At 37.0% G+C, this 17,196-nt stretch overlaps 2 protein-coding genes across 2 annotated transcripts in view; both read right to left on the bottom strand.

Moving 5' to 3' along the window:
• LOC139125442 (fibroblast growth factor receptor-like) overlaps positions 1-17,196 on the bottom strand; it is a 108,223-nt gene that overhangs the window by 53,434 nt on the left and 37,593 nt on the right. The window lies entirely within an intron of this gene.
• LOC139125612 (myosin-3-like) lies at positions 45-8,132 on the bottom strand. Its single transcript, XM_070691708.1, has 7 exons — positions 6,837-8,132; positions 6,119-6,610; positions 4,773-4,960; positions 4,276-4,351; positions 3,474-3,728; positions 1,932-2,840; positions 45-383 (listed from the first exon to the last, which is right to left on the bottom strand). The coding sequence occupies exons 1-7, from the start codon at positions 8,125-8,127 to the stop codon at positions 166-168; spliced, it is 3,429 nt and encodes a 1,142-aa protein (XP_070547809.1). The 5' UTR covers positions 8,128-8,132; the 3' UTR covers positions 45-165.

The raw sequence follows: 17,196 nt of genomic DNA, 5'->3' as shown, positions 1-17,196 counted from the left end.
TTTGTCACTGTCACATTTGCATTCCAAAATGCCAGAGAAGTGCATCATGTTCATCCTTCACAAGAGCTTTGATCTCAATAAATTGGAGAATTATCCAAAGCCTTACATCTAACTCTCTCACTTAGTGCAATGAAGTAAAAATACTCTTTTAGCCTGATATACACATCAAACTCTTACCTCCATATTTACCCAAAGTTTCCTTATCTCACCAATGTAGTGTGTACTCATCCCTGACTCAGAACCACTGTCTGATATGTCAGTTGACTCTGACTCAGAACCAGTCTCTGACTCAGAACCGGTCTTTGATAATTCAGATGCAGTATCACCACCTTCATCTACTGGTTTCATCTCAGATTCAGGTGATGCTGATCCATGCCCATCACCTGCTGAACAATGCATTCATACGTTATTTTCAATACTGCTGTTGAGTGACAGTGAAAACAATGCAATATGTGTATATACATGTAGTCTGCCCTTTGATTGTATCTGTGACTGCCATGAGGGCAACAGCATACGTCTGTACCCCGAGGGACTGTGAGTCCCCAAAAACAGACCGTTTCCCGAGGTCGTAGGCCAGTCAATATGTGTTTTATAACACACCTCATCCATAGCCATGCATGAGAACGTACTATACACAAAACTTGTCGCATGAATGATGTATATGTTGAAGTGGTTCGGCAAAAAAACGTTTTTCCCGACAGGGTCGCAATACTTCTGCAAAACGTTCAATGCACCTTTGATTATCGTTTCCGTTTGTTTCGAGTCCTTGTTGGAAACCAGAGCATTCAGTTCTTCTTCAGAAAGTCGGATAAACCGAGAAATTTCTCGACTATCGTTTCGCTCGTCCGCAGACGACATCTTTGTTTACATTCCAGTTCGCGCATGCGCCAATGTTTTTTTGACGTCAGCGGGCATCATTTTTCGGAACTGATGCCTGGCAGGCAACAGTTCCAACAAATGATGCCTGATGACGTCGTTTACGTGGATCAGCACAAAAAGAACGCATCCCACGTGACTATCAATTGGCGAATTAGAACACAGACTGCGGATGAGGTGTGTTATAATGTCCAATGTTGCCTGTGTGCAAATATATTTAGTAACAAACCTGCCTCACTAACAGCCCCTTACTGACATGGTATGCCATGCCTTAGTAGGCATGGCATACCATGTTCCCAATAAAACTGCTAATTTGCCACTCATTGCCTTTACTTGCCAACAGAATTTGTACATGCATGTGTATAAGTCAGTCAGCATATTGTTGGCAAAGCAAATATCATAAGCAGTTTGAATATTAACTCTACTCTAATGCTGCTTGCAACATACACAATGTGTTGATTGTATAATTATACAATACAATATTGCATACAAAAAAAAGAAACATCTCGATAAAAGAAACATCAAAAATTCATCAAAATATGGAGGTCTTAGCATGTTTCGTTGAATATGAGGTGAAGACTTCATAATCGAAGTTTACAACTTTCTTTTGCACAGACACACTTGCTTTATGATTGAAATTAGTTTTTATTACAAAAGATGTATTTTACTGTGAAAGTTATGGAAATTTGTTTTTAGATAGAAAATGTAGATCTGACAATAGAAGTAGAGTCAAAACTACTGTGCTCTGAGACACGATGCAATACACTTAAAATTCCTTGTGTTTTGCTCAGCCCCATGTTTTGAAACATTTGTTGAACTTTTCAATATCCTTGCACACAAATTGGTGACTCTACCTCTACTTTGTGACCCGTAAATGGCACTAACCCAAACTCTTGCATAAAAAGTGGTGAATCTCCCCTTATTAATTCACTCTAGAATTCACTCTAGTCTCTAGTGTTGTCTAATGCAGCATGCTGTGGTTGTAAGGCAGCCACCAAGGTCACCTATGGGATACAAATGTAATATAAATGTCTACATAATAACCATGATCTCACCAGTCTTTCCATCAGATTTCTTTGCACTCTCTTCATCACTGTCAAGACCCATTGACATGCCTTCTGAAATCTGCTCCAGAATCTTCCCAGGCAATAATGGTGTACATGTAGCCCTATCTACTTTAGGCACATCACTTTGTCTAACTTTAGATTCTAATTCTTTAATGCTAACGATCTGACTGGTAACTTTGGATTCTAATTCTTTAATGCTGACAATCTGACTGGTTATTATTGTATCTGCCTTTGATAGTTCTTGCTGCTTTCTTTGATACAGATCCTGTACTGTTTCTTCACCCTGTTTAGCCTTTTCAAGTTGTATCAATTGACTTTTTATTTCTTCATTTGCTTCTACAAGCTCACTTTGCTGCTTTACAAATTCCTTTTTTGCATTTTCAAGTTGTTGTTCTAGGATACTTTTTTCCTGCCTTGCTGTTGATAGTTTATTTTGTACCTGTTTAGAATCTAAGGTAGCTTTAGTGCATGCCCTTTCTACTCCTTTAAGATTTTCTTTTTCTGTATTTAACAAACCCTGTAAAGTTATGACTTCCTGCTTAGAATTTTCCAGTTGCAACTCTAGACTTCTCTTTTCTTGCATAGATGTTTCTAGTTTATTTTGCCAATCTGTAGACTCTGCTATGTTTTCTCTCTTAAGCTGCCTCACTGTATTTTCTACTGATGATAAAGATTCCCTAAGTTTAGCGATTTCTACTTCCCTTTGTGTCAGTGCAAGTTTTAATGCTTCATTCCTGTCTGTCAGATCTAACTCTAATGACCTTTGACCTTTCTGATCTACCAGTGTGTGACTGACTTTATATGGAATCAAACTCCTAGCACTCAGACTATAGGGTTTAGCTGATGATTTGATGTACAGTGGTGCTCTGCCGTGTTTGAGAAATTGATCTGCCAGACCTGCAAAAAGAAGACATGGTTAAAGTCATTGTGTGTAAAATAACATTAAAGCCACACTAGCTGTTATCTTTTAGCAATGTAATGATTCTACTTTCAAGCTAAAATAAGTTTGTGAAATGTACTAATTTAGGTGTGTTTATACACGTACTATAAACTACCTGCTAGGACTGTATATGCAATTTTGAACAAGATAAAGAATAAACTGTGATTAAATTTTTACCCAAACATTAAATTGCAGCCCATGCAGAAAAGCAAAAACCCTTACGGTGCATATCTGCCCTGAAATCTTCATATAAACTGCACAGAGTAGTCCAATGTAATACATAGGGTGAATGTTTTCAACTGTGATATTGTACGTTCTGTTTTCATTTGTAATGTTACAAATTTTTAAAAATGGGGGGAAATCAAAATGACCTTTAAAATTTGAATTTACTTGTCAAATGTTTCACAAAGGAATGGTTTCCTAATGCAGTAAAAGCCCATATCCCTTCAGAGTGTAGAATTCAGAGAAAACCAGAAGAGAATATAAAAAGAAGACATTTTGAGGTCAAAACATTTCAAGAATTACAGCTAACAGAGGTATAAAGTGGATTGCAACCTTTCAAATATCTTACCAAGTCAGCTATACCTTACCATACAAATCATGTGTTTCACAGTCAGTCTCAGTGACAAAGAACTCTCTAACTCCCAGCACTGATAAGATCTCCTGTCTGGTGGATAGGATGTGTTGAATCTTCTCTGTCATCTTAACCATGAATTGTATGAAGTCCCACTGATCTCCTCTCAGTGCTGTGTAGTTGTCAACATTGAATATGGTAGGTAGGTACATCTCAGCTGATGGAAGGAGTCTGTAGGCTTTGTTTGCTTTGAAAGCAAGTAATTGTGTATCTGTAATATGTAGAAATGCAGTGCTGTAAAGTTCAAGTCCAAGATGGAAGCTTGCTTGTGTAGCTATATATAAATGCAGCCACCTACAGAAACAGTTTTAGGTTTAGATAAGACAGTTATGAGTTGTGTCTTTAGTGAAGAATATAATTTTAATATTTTTCAATTTTAAAACATTCATTTTCAAGTGTTCTAACAATTTTTATGTGAGAGGGTGACTTAATTCTCAATAAAAATTGAGATTGATTTACCCACAGTCCCTCCTTTTGAGATACCAGTATGTTTTTGAGCAATCATATAAAAGTGAATGTACACTGATAATGATGAAAGTTTAATGTAAGTATAAAATTGCATGTAGATGTATAAAGATTTCATATAGATGAAATAAAGTTGATGATGCCAACATCCTGGTTTATTCGAAAATTTGTGAATGAATTTTGTTAATGTATTTTTATTATTGAAAATTATTTTGTGAAGTGGTAATTCATTTTCATTCGTACATAAAATGTATTTGAAAATGGCACTCTGGAAGCATAAGATGTTGTCCAACCTGTTACTCCAGATTTGTCACCAGTTGCAAGTACTGCTTCTTCACGCCTTGGTCCCGTGAAGTGTGGCTCTCTAGACTAATACAGGACAAAGAGAAGGATTTTATGGCTTTGCACAATTTGTGACAACTTGAAATTCATATTATATGTCAATATAATAATTTGTCAAAAATGAAAAGTTGCATGTATGAGCTATTAAATGAAAGTCATACATATTCTAACAGAAAGCTTCATTTTAATTGAACAAAAAGTAAAATGACAAGTCTCTTTATTTGTGCACTTGAAATAATTTACTCTTGATTTACTGCATCCATCCGTCCATTAGTCAAAGCAATGTTTAGTAAGTCTGTTTGACATATACACCAATGGAATGCGTTGGAGTAAATTCTGATAAATCTATCGATTATTATGATTTAAACTGTTTATGCTATGCACCATATAATGATGTCACGTATAAAAGCATTCATAACAAAAATCAATTTGTGATACTCAAACTGACATCATGCTCAACTTCACTGTCCTTCATAATGGTATCAATGTCTGACACTCGCCCCTGGCTTTCTCTTTTCACTGTTCCAAATGCTTGTAGTTCCACCAAACGTCCATGATTAAGATCACTGTCACGTGGTATATGCAGTTGCGCCCCTGGTTTAGCAAACTGACCACTCACATTAGGTATACCATATCCTAAGGGGTAAATTAGATTACTGACAGTGATGAGTTATGTCGCCTTCAACATTATCATGACCACCTAAGGTCTTTCAAACACATACATTATCGATGTATCCTAGATTAGTTTTTAACGAATTTAGTAATCTGAACAAAATATCATGCATTGACACGGTTTTGGTGCACTCTTAAAGCGCAGTGGGTCGTCCGCCGTGTCTTCGGTCCGAGAACAGGTATCAAGTCAAGCGAAGGACCTTTCATAGGTCTTCTTGTTATGTGGGGGTTATCTCACTTGAAAGAGGATTCAGACCTACCCGGCAATCAGGAGGTACAACAACGAAGTTTGCCCAGCACCGGTAGGCCTACACCAGCTAGCGGTTGGATCACTGCCATGACCGTGCACAGGACCAGGGCACAGGATCTCTCGATACGTCTATGCACGGTGTAGCCGTGCAATTTTCCTGCCAAATGCCGCGAAAACCCGCTCGTTTTGTCTATTTTTTCCTATCATTTTACTATTTCTTACCATGTAAGAAATAGTGGATAGGAATAGTCTTCTAGGAGAAGACATGGTGAAGAACAGTTGGTTGTGGGCCAAGTCGTCGCGGGCCGGTACGTTGTGGGACCGGATTCTCTATATCCGTGTACGTCAACGCGGTGACCGTCTCCCAACAACATCTCCCGTGTCCTGCTCTGGCTTGCTGATCATGGTCTTGAGTGTAACTTTTGTGTTAGGCATTGCGCTTGTTGCTGGTCTACATATATAGGCACTGTTGATCATTTTAGTTATGTATTTTCACTGTACTGTACCATAGCATTGTGTACAACCAGCGTGAACGCGCGTGATCAAACCTTTTTGTTCACTGTGTCTGTGTGTAGTAAACTCAGCGACATAATGTGCTGAGTGTAGTGTCCCAATGTTCGTAGCTCTAAACGAGTTTATAGATAGAAATACACCACTGAAGTTCGTTTCCGATCTTAATATTTTACTATTGCATGATGTTGAGTCTTACAAAGGCCTTAACAAAGTGGGGGACTGCTCCCATCTCACTCCTATTGAAGTTGAGAAGACTTATGTTTACAAAACTTTATGTTTATCAACAAAAAAATCGCGCACGCGCAGCGCGACGACCACTGCGCTTTAATATGTGGTCACAGTCCTTGTTTGAAACTTACGTTGACAGAAAAAGTGGTCAATGGCATCAAACTGTTGCTGGTCATAGGTGGCTTTGAGATTCAGTGGAATGTTGAATCTCTTAGCCAGCTCTCTCATCTCGTCAGTTATCAGCAATGGTTCAAATGCCTTGGCAAATCTACCATTGTGACAGGCTGACTTGAATCTGTAGAGGTAGAGTATACCAAGGAAATCGACCACCATTCCAAGGCAGCTCCTATTTATGTTTTTGATATTGTGGGGCCCCATCTTTTGCCTTTTGATTATTCTTCTGACTTCAGTGCTGTCATCATTAACTACTCTCATTGCATTTACATCAAACAGCTCTAGACATCTTTGCACTGCGTCATCTATTTCCTCTACGCTTCTTTTTATTGTCACAATCCTGGATTCATCATTAGGATGCTGTCTTGACAGCGCCTTTAACTGATCCATCAGTTTTTGTCGATGCAGGTTACAATTGTGGACGTCCAAGGTAATATCAACATCAAGACCTAATGGACAAAGTAAACAATAACCGTATTGAGCAAACAGGTTCCTTACTAAAATATAAGACATGCTACATATATTTAACTTTTAGAATGAAAGCGAATGTCAACATCTCTTTTGACAATTATTGTTAATAAATATTATAAAAACTCACACTGTATATTTCAGTTTCAGGTGCTCGCAGTTTAATAAAAACTGTGAGTTGATTTGCTGATAATTTAGCTTACGTACCTTCTGAAACTGTTAACTGTTCAGTAAACAAAGCAGTTAATCTTTCATAGCTCTTCTCTATCTCCCCGCTTTTGGTGAACGTATCCTTTAGCGTACTGGCACGCTTGTATTCCTCAGCAGCATTGTTGACTACTTGCATTATCTTTTCACTCCAGCCCGTATCACCTTCCACCAGACATTGGGTTCTTTTATTTTTTAAGAAGTCATTAATGTAGTAACCAAGTTGAGATTTGCCATTCAGGAAGGTTGGCACACCTACTGCTATGCTCTCTAAGCCAAAAAATCCATAGTCCATCTTACATTGTGGAAGAAGACACACGTGACACTGACGCAACATGGATATCAAACCATTAATGGTACAATCTGCGTTGGTTTTCACTGTTACTGGAGCTCCCTTAAGTTTTGTGTACGCATATCTCTTTACATTCTCAGCGTATTGTTCTGCAACACCAGCTATATTCCATGTGACCTTTCTGATTTCCGTTCCTTTTAGGTTGGATGCAATATCATGAACAGCTGCTGCTACTCCATCATACTCACTCAGTGCTTCCTCGATGTTAAAGCTTATTTCACCATAAGATAGTATGACGAGTTGTATTATGTCATCTGGTTCCGTTACTTGCTGTTGGTTGTACCTCTCTCCAGTCTTTGGTAAGAGTAATAAGTGAGGAATTATTTCTTCAAGTGCCCTGTATGCATTCTTGAAGAAATGATACATGCTGGGACCAATGGACACCATTGCATCCGCTTCAGCAGCCATTCTAAGCATATTACCTTCTAGCTTGCTTTGATCTCTTATTGGTACGTTCGCTCGAAGATCAGGATGGAGTGCGTTGATTTGGTAAAGTTTTGCATCAGGAAACAGAGTCTTGCGGATGTTAGCAGCAGCAGCTGCAGTGAATGGGGCATACCCGATGACGTATTTGATGTTTTCAAGTTTCTGCAGATCTGTGTAGTAACTTCTGTGGCAGTGCAGCCAGCGAATGTTAACAGGATCATCTTCAGCATCAAGGTACTCAAGTCTTTTACCCGGTATCAAAGTTATACCAGCTTCTCCTGCATCTCTGACCTGTGCTTCACTAACAGTGACATCAAGCACAGTAGCGAAACCTTCCAACGCTCCCTCTTGTCTTGAGCAGAAATCTTTGAACAGATTTCTGTGAAATTCTGGAAGACCGTATTTTTCGGTATCCCAAGAATCAAAGATAACAAGTGCTTTTCCCATGCTTTCTGTTTGTGCTTCATCTTGCCGCTGACTTTTATTGCCCTCAAATGCATCACTAGCAGCCATGGTGCAAAACTGAAAGAGAACAGAATTGCGACCATATCCAGAGGGTTGCCAGGAAGGATGTTGGAATTTCAACCTCTATCCCAAATGTAAATATATATTAGAATGTAGTTACATTTTCAAGCAATAAAAGTAAGTTAAGAGTAGGTTTTTGTGATTCATACTAGCAGCAATTTTCATCACTCACTTTGAAAGACATTAATTAGATTAAGCAATTAATATAGACTTAAATGTAAATTTGTAGTCACTGTTTTAAACCCTCTTTGAATATTTCGATATTAATAACGAGCTACTACATGTTTGTGCATAAGCGCTGTCTTTCCTCCAGCATAATCTTGGAAGCAAAGAGTTTTCCGGAGCGTTCCAACTTTTCAGTAAATCTTGTCAGCAAATGAAAATTGGCCTTTTTTTCTCAAGTTCGAAAATCAAGTAGCCTGCTAGTAATACTTGTAGAAATGATCCATAAAAGAAATCTTCATGTACAATTATCTCTCCTTGAAGATATGGTTTTATATTTTCAAGGCTGTAAAACACATAATCCTTAACAGATAACTTTTGAGTGATTCTTATACTTAAGACAAGAATACATAAATTAGAAAATTGTCTTTCACTTTCATGATAACGTTAAAACCAAATTTATATTTAATGTTGCTATCAAAATTATATGTAACGTACTGGTTGGAAGGATATTATCAGCGATTAGAGATTAAATCATAACACAGAATGCACAGAAAATAAATATTGTCAAATGATTAGATGTTCGACTTAGAGGTATATTTCTAGCATTCAACATACCGAAAATTATTGGTTATAATGTAGTGTCTGAATACACAACTTATCGTCTGCTTTCGGGTAATTCCATGCACATTTTGATAAACTCTGCCAAAACTAGTGATTTGATATGATATAACATTTAATTCGCATGCTCGCTGAACATGTAGTGTTCAGCGTTATACCAAACCGGCCATTGCTAAAAAATCCACTAGGGCAAGATTTCGTCGCCCAATAAACGTAACCGTAGTCAATAAAATCATAGGTATTGATTGACTAAAAGGTCGCTGTTGATAACCTTTTAAGTTTTCTTTCAGCAACCTACCAGAGATAAATTTTGCATTTATGACTTTACACTAAAGGTGATAGTTCACCTGTCTGTCACGGACTGTGGTAACACAGCTTTGATGACAGCAGTTTTCATTCCAGAATACTTAGACACATTTCGTTGATATAGGAGAGAAATAGAAACCTTTTTAGAATGTACAATAATTTGTTTGACTTACAAAGTTTTAAATAATATGGCTCCTTCGTACCTAAGAGAGCTTTTACATATTCGCTCTTCTGGCCGCACTCTTCGCTCTTTTACAGATGGAGCTTATACACTTTATCAGCCTATTGTTAACACGGCTTTTTATGGAGACAGGTCATTTTCTACAGGTGCTCCACGGTTGTGGAACAGGCTGCCCATTTTACTCCGTTGCAGTGAGAATTTTAACATTTTTAAATCAAACCTTAAAACTTTTTTATTCACCGAATGACTTTTTATCATACAACATTTTAAATGCCTTTTCACTTTTTATCAAGTTATGTACAGCGCTTTGAGATGTGTTTACATGGAAAGCGTTTTTTCAAGAAATAAATATTATTATTATTATTAAATAGGAATGTCAACAAGGAGGAAACTATATTCTCCATTCTGACTTGGAATTGTAAATCGTCATTTTAGTAAGGGTAATGTTTTGGTATTTGAAAATAATTATGATAATAAAACATACCGGCTACCGTAAAAGCAGCCACTTGACAGTTAAAGGCTTAATAATTGTCAAGCTCTCAGTCACAGCATTTGGCAAATCGCCATAAACATATCATTATTGGAATCAATCGTAGCTCTGACAATGCTCTCAGGTTATCGGATTCAATTTATGATTGGTCAAAAAAGAAGAAAAAATAATCCGTTTGTAAGTATAATCGGGTTGATAACGTATTCCCAACAGCTGTTAAGAATTAAGTCATTGACAAAATGACTAACGATTTCCGTATACAACTCGTAGTATGTCGTCTTTGCAATACATCTTTCTGCAGACAAAGAAACGCTTGTGCCGCTCTTTGCATGCTCTCTGCACCAATGTTGTGCTCTGCTTTCCACTTCACCCAGGCTGATCAAACGACTGTTTCAGCTAATCTCCTTGTTTCATTACTCTTGAAGCGTCAACCTGAGTAAACGCTCTGCTCGAACGAAAGCTTTCGTCACGGCAGTTCGCAGTGAAAAATAACTTCCTTTAACGTATTTTCAGTATAAAGTTGTCGTTCCGATTTAAGTCTGATTTCATCATTCTCAAGACTGATATATTCTAGATGCGACAAAGAAACATTGTATTCCTTCTAAATGGGATTATGTGGGATTTATAAACAATGAAAATAACATAATATTACCATGCCCTGCCTGTCGCATTTGATTGGTCGAGCTGAACCACGTGACTGACCACAAATACACAGTACTGGTCTGTTTATGTGCCCGTGAATATGAATAATAAGATTAACAACTCAATGTATCGTAACTTTACAGCTCAAACGTAAATCATAATCAATCAAAATAAAATGGAGCACTTGTGGGCCAATTTGAGATACTTTTTTCTGAAAATATTTCAAGATTTGCCAATATTTTACAGCGCGCGTGACAGTGCGTCGCGTATTGCTCAGTTCTTGGGCCCAGTTGTCGTTCGCTCCGAAAATTTTCGCAAATTTTGACGGTTTTCTCCGGTTCGTTGATAATATAATGGAAATAACAGACTCCGCTCTGACCATTAACGTTTATTTATGGGCGCGAGCTCGAGGAAAGCCAAATTAACGGGCTCGGCAAGCCTCGCCCGTTAATTTTTGGCTTTCCTCTCGCCCTTGCCCACAAATAAACGTTAATGGTCAGCGCGTCGCCCGTTATTTCTATATTACATATTTAATTTTGCTAACCTAAAGCACAACTTTAGAGTCATGATAATTTAATCCAACACAGAAGCTGTGATTCACGTCATATTACAACTTCCAACGTTTCGCCTGATCGTCATCTTTACGCAAGCTTTTCATCGTTTTAATTATTGGAGTCTGCAGATTTGTTTCTACCTCAGTGATTTTATGTTTATACATCGACAAGGTAAATGAACAAGCGACCTGGCGGCCGATATAGCTCACTGAATTATGTAGAGAATAACTATTTTTAACACACGTGTTGGTGGAGAAGGTGGAAATCTTTGATAGCTCATTTAAGTGGCCTGACAACAAATGACAAAATAGCTGCAAATACACAATTGAAGACGTCATCATACGTTGAACGTATTACATTAAGATCATGCCGCATAACATTAGACGAGCAGCTTTTGAGAGAGACATTGCAAAAAGGGCACCCCAAAAACAAAATTGCAGATTTTATCGTGATTTCAATATATCACATTTTGCATACCAAAAAATAATTTGCCAAATATCAAACCTTAAGCTGTCAGATAGACGATTTTGGTGAAATAATTTTTTTACAAAAAATGACAAAAATTGCCCTTTAAGTACAAATTTGCATATTACTGCTCAGTTTGAACAAATCTGAAAATAGGTCTTTCTTGGAACCTATAAACCAAATATCAAAGCTGTAGTTTTGAAGAAAATGATTTCAATGAAATACAAAGATTGTGAGATCGCATAGAGACCGTCAGCGACGACATAGTTTACGTATGTATACAGTGCAATCGTGCGTCATGTAAGTGCAGTCGAGTTTGTGTCCCTTTCTTTGCCAGACGTACATTGATAGTCTGATTAATTACTGTAATAAGTGAAATGCTTAGCGAACTACAAGTGTAATGGCGTATCGCGTTTTTTGATTACTCACATGATTTTCAGTTAGTCAGTAAAAGAAAACCATTAACACACGTTCCAGCGATAACACAAAACGGGATGTTTTGATTCATGAAAACTAGTCGGATCTCTGTGTCCCGATTTATAAGGGATCGTTGCGTTTAAATGTCGGTTGCGTTTATTGTATTATTTAACAGTTGTATCAGCGGATGTGATAGTGTATATTAATTGTGGAGGCTTTGCAAGGCTTTGGAGAAATCGTGATTTTACGTCATGGTCGTTCGTATGTAACGCTCGTGTCATAGTAACACCTAAAATTGTGAGCCGGTGATTTTGTGTACCGTTTTATCGGCAGATACAAGTTAGATGAGTGCATTTGTATTGTACATTTGTATTTAATGTATGGTAGGTGAAGTCAGGAATTCAGATTTGAAATTTGTTGCAAAATTCACGGTCAGTCCTGCAGAAAAAAATATTTAAACAATCGCATCGGAGAGAGCAAGTATATGAACCGGAAGTACAGAATAAGTGGCGCAAGTTTCATCTTAGCCTCCCAAGTGTGCCAAAATGCATTGTATTTCATATGATATCAATTAATACTGAAGAAATAGTATTTAGAACCACTCTTCTTTGATACGAAGAAGTTGTATTCAGCACACACTGAATTTAAGGCCTGCGATGCGAGATTTTGCTCAGCTGGCCGTTAATTGGATTTGTTTATCAATAGGTATGCAAACACAACGTAGTTTATTCCAAGCTAGTTTGTCCACAGGAAATACCGTAGCTTCCTAACCTGTTTCTCTACTGTCTATGGTTTGAGCATGTAAATTTTGATTCAAGCTAAAATTACTTCTTATTATGATGACTTGACAGTCAATAATGGTATTTTCAGACTCTGTTTCAACGTCCCTCCCCTGTAGGTCCATACTTAATATTGTCACGTGCAGACATTTACACATCTGAGGGGATACTGAAATGACTCTTGCAGAAATAATTAAATTTTAGAGATGTCTTACTAACATTTATCAATTTGATATTAAGTAAAGTAGCGGAAAAATGGAGATTCGATTTAACTAAATCTGTGATATAAATGACAAACTTTTCTTATTTCAACTGGTGTCTTTCAATAAATGCACACGTTCAATGTACTGTTATATGGATTAGAAATTATATATCTACACACTTTTTATTATATTTGCTTTTACGCGTATTGCGTAAACGGATTCAGGTGGATAACTGGTATTTGCGAGATCCTTCTTGCATAAACTCCCTGTGAAAAATTGCCTAGTAAATACAAACTATGAAATATCTCTGTTACAAAACTGGGGAATTCAAAATTGCTTTGTACAATACTCAATATTCGTAATTCATTCCACTTTTTGTGCAAGAACAGTACCCGTCTTCATTTGGTTTAAATTAATCTGATATAATAAACTATGGTTTCTATTTTGAAAACGTCAGTGTTTCTACATTCAAAGGGAAAATTAGACAGATGAGGTAAGATGTAGCAATCAACAACAAAGGCATTATCAATATCATATATAATAATACGAAACGTGAAATACTTTTTATCTTTGACCTGGGGCAGTTTAAAATCGTCTGATTATAGATTTAGACACAAATATATAGTGTTTGGCAATTCGATGTTACGTTGTTGTCGCTAAAATATGGTGTCTTCCCTAACCCTGAAGACAGTGTCTTGTAGTCAGTTCTTGTGAAACAATGTCATCTCATCATCCCAGGGAAAACACGCTATTTTCTATATCGAATGAGGAATTTGACGTCAAAACAAACCCAATAATCCAAATCATGCAAGGAACCTTCACTATCACTGATACTTTAGTTTAAGGTGACCTAATCTATAAGAATCAGTCCATCCAAACTCCGTCTGCTGATACAAAATATTTGCCAGTGACAATGCACTTGCGCAAGGAGGGGTCAAAGTAAGAACATTACGACAATTTAGTCGTTTGGCCGAGCAGTGTATTATACCTTGTGAAGCAGAATCCATTCGTGACTTTTTCTAGTTAAAAGTTATCAAACCATTTGTTTGAGAAAGGTATTTTTGCACTGTACTGATATTTGGTTGTCAAATTTAAATTAATTGTTCTCATTCAAACGATAGTCATGACTGCTTCTTTGATTGAGCTAACTCTGTTGCGTTGATTAAGTCGGGTAGAAGCATGAGTACATGATTAAGAAAAGGTCACAATGATAACCTGCTCTGTTTGCACTTCCAGCCAAGCGAAGATAAAGTTAAAATTAATGGCAGGACGCGGAGCTGGGTCAAAAGTAGCATTTATTGGGTCAAGGTTCACAAGGGACACTGTCGATAAGACCCCAGCAACAGGAGTTTATTATTATAACGAAGTAATGGTATCAAACAGCTACGGATCTGAAACCAAATTTGATATGAGTGTCATTATTGTAGGAAACATCGGGTTTATAACGAAGCAAAATCATTTGCAATGTTTATATAGCAACATTCAAAACGCAGGAAAGTTATTTGATTAACATTTTAGTGTGACTTTACAATTTGTTATAACTAAATAGGCATTTTAAAGCTCTACTGATTGGAGCTGCAAGTGCCCGTGTGGAATTATGCATACTTACGTACTCCACACACAGACATTGAAATCTCAGATATTTTTAATATTAAATAAATCATTTTTTATTTTGATGGGGAACATATAAAAACACATTGCAGAATTTTTGTTTTGTCCTTTTTTGTTTTTTTTAAATGTATTTTTCAAATTGTTCAAACATCTAGTATATGTAAAGTCACATAGGAAGCTGATGACTGTATTTTCTAAACTTATATTTCAATTTTTAAAACAGTTAATAAAAGCCACATAGGAAGTTGATTACAATGAATAATCCGGACTCAATTTCAACCAAGCCTAGTTATGGCTTTACCCTTTTTAAAGCCTTTATTACAGGCAAGCTAAAGGCCTGGGGTAAACAACTACATCGAAGATAAAGTTTTATACTGAAACATATTTTATTTCAACTCTGCTGTTGGTATTTCTTAGGCTATCGTGTAATATTGGTCTCAATACTGTGACCAATAAAACTCAATTTGGCAAATCCCATTTATTTTGATGTATTTGTTACTGGTTCTACCATTCACAGTTATCTATGAAAATTATAGTTTTATTTATGAAGGTCCCGCCAATCAAAATATGAATGTGTACTGTGCATAGCATTGACCTAATCTATTCCAATAGTTATATCTTTAACATTATGGTATAATTTTCACATTTCTCTGCTAGGAACGAGCATTTATTAAAATTTTGAGTGAAGAAAATCCTTTCCCGCCATGTCAATCGTACAATGCCAACAGGGAGGATGAATTGGCGTTTATGGTTATGCAAAGAGAAGCAATTTGGAACATGTTTATGCAATGGTTAATATTGCATTGGACCGTATGATTAATCAACGCAAACTGTTAACATTTTTAGGTAACAGCCTATATCCATTAATTTTACGGTAATACGAGCCTAGTTAAGGGCAGGACTTGCTCTAATTTTCCTCGAACTTTTAAATCATTGTTTTACGAAATCGAGAATAAACATCTGAAGATCACTGTGCAAACTTTGGTGCTATGTGTCCGATATCAGCGGTAATTGATATTTAAAATGGCCGCCATCTCTGTGTTAACACTATCGGGATTTTGAAACAAAACGATCCCACAAAAGCGGTAGATCAGAAAAGTGATTTAAACTTTGCAGAGTTTCGATATCTGTGCCCGAGCTGCATTCTACAGGCGATATGCATGTACTTTACCATATATGATGCATATTGGCTATGACAACTACTTGCGTAATGTTGCAACTCTTTATATCTATATCAATTGCAAAAATTTTCTGAGCTTGTTCTCTCTTAAAACAAGGGGACATGAAGTATTCGTGTAAAAGTTAAATTCTTATCTTCTTCATTTCCCTGTCAGTAAGAAATATCTCTGTATCAGTTGATGCCAGATATCGTTACTTTGAAAGGTGGATATTTACAACCGACTTCAGAAGACGATAGTAAAGACGAAAGCAATATCAATTGACAGAAAATTCCTACCTTGCTTAGAGGTGATATTTTGAAGGCTGTGATTACATACCTCTCAAAATGACTTGTATTGTTGAACTTGATGTAGTTATTTTAACCAAGTATCTGCCGTTATTTTGTCGTAGTGCCTGGAATTTTATGAAAATCAATATGGCTGACCACCAAGCGGAACAATGCCCAATTTAAGTGTCGTAGGTGCGGTGATTGAACAAAGTCCATGCGAACCTTAATGTTCTTTGCCTAGTCACCTGACGAGGTCACGCCATGGCAACTGATAAGATGATTTTAGAGGTAAACGCACTTGTCTGATAGGTCGACCATGGCAAAATGAATTGGTGTAGTATACAGACTGTAACTGCAAATAACTTATAATTTTCAGAAGCTGGACCAAAATTTTGGTGAGGGTGAAAGATATTTTACTTCATCCCAATTTTGCAGTATTTCAAGCAATATCTTTCGGAAATCATGGCTTGCCAGCAACAACATATAAACCTAAACGAAATGCGAGTATATGCTTTGCCAGTAACACGGTCATGAAAATGCTTCCTTTTTACCCTATACTATTTTGAGAATTTTGATGCTTTGACTTTTGACCTGGGTCAAAGGTCATAAAGGTCTAAAATGGGGTCCGAAAATAACAGGATTTTAGGTCTAAAATGGGCCCTGGGCCTTTTACATGCGGCTACAAATCCCTACCACTTCTCTGAACAAGTAATCCCCCGGGAGTACAGTTACATCTGACTTGTGCATGATAGGATTATTGACTGTAGCAGCGCCACCAACCTTTGCATTTAATTATTCGGTTTGCATGGTCCACTTCATAACTATTATGCGTTTGATAACCAAATGACTTTACGAAAAAGTGAACAATGACAGTGATGCTGGGAACAAACTGAAATACAAAGTAAAAACGTTGCCCTATATAATATGGAACTAGCAATTCCCGTCCTATCGATATCTCTACCAGTCAATGACTCTCATGTTTGTCGTTATGTAGCCAAAGTCCTTCTGTGTTCACTTCCCTTGTAGATTAGTTCAACCCTCTGAAGGTTTCAGCCAGCAATGATTTGTTGACAGTTAGTGGTCTAGATATAGAATCAAAGGGTTTAGCAGCAAGTTACACTTTTGCTTTGTCATAAGTTCATGTTTCAAACACAGGTAAATTTTGGCATCACTATACAA

Source organism: Ptychodera flava (assembly GCF_041260155.1).
Source record: "Ptychodera flava strain L36383 chromosome 3 unlocalized genomic scaffold, AS_Pfla_20210202 Scaffold_25__1_contigs__length_14229661_pilon, whole genome shotgun sequence".
Classification (NCBI taxonomy): domain Eukaryota; kingdom Metazoa; phylum Hemichordata; class Enteropneusta; family Ptychoderidae; genus Ptychodera; species Ptychodera flava.
The sequence above is the reverse complement of the archived record's forward strand: the minus strand, read 5'-3'. Positions and strand labels throughout refer to the sequence as shown.

Coding starts and splice junctions, on each gene's coding strand:
- LOC139125612 (XM_070691708.1), bottom strand. CDS start 8,127: ATGGCTGCTAGTGATGCATTTGAGGGCAATAAAAGTCAGCGGCAAGAT. Junction 4,961..6,118: donor TGACCACTTTTTCTGTCAAC/GTAAGTTTCAAA, acceptor TTTACCCCTTAG/GATATGGTATACCTAATGTG. Junction 384..1,931: donor GAAATCTGATGGAAAGACTG/GTGAGATCATGG, acceptor ATTGTTCAGCAG/GTGATGGGCATGGATCAGCA.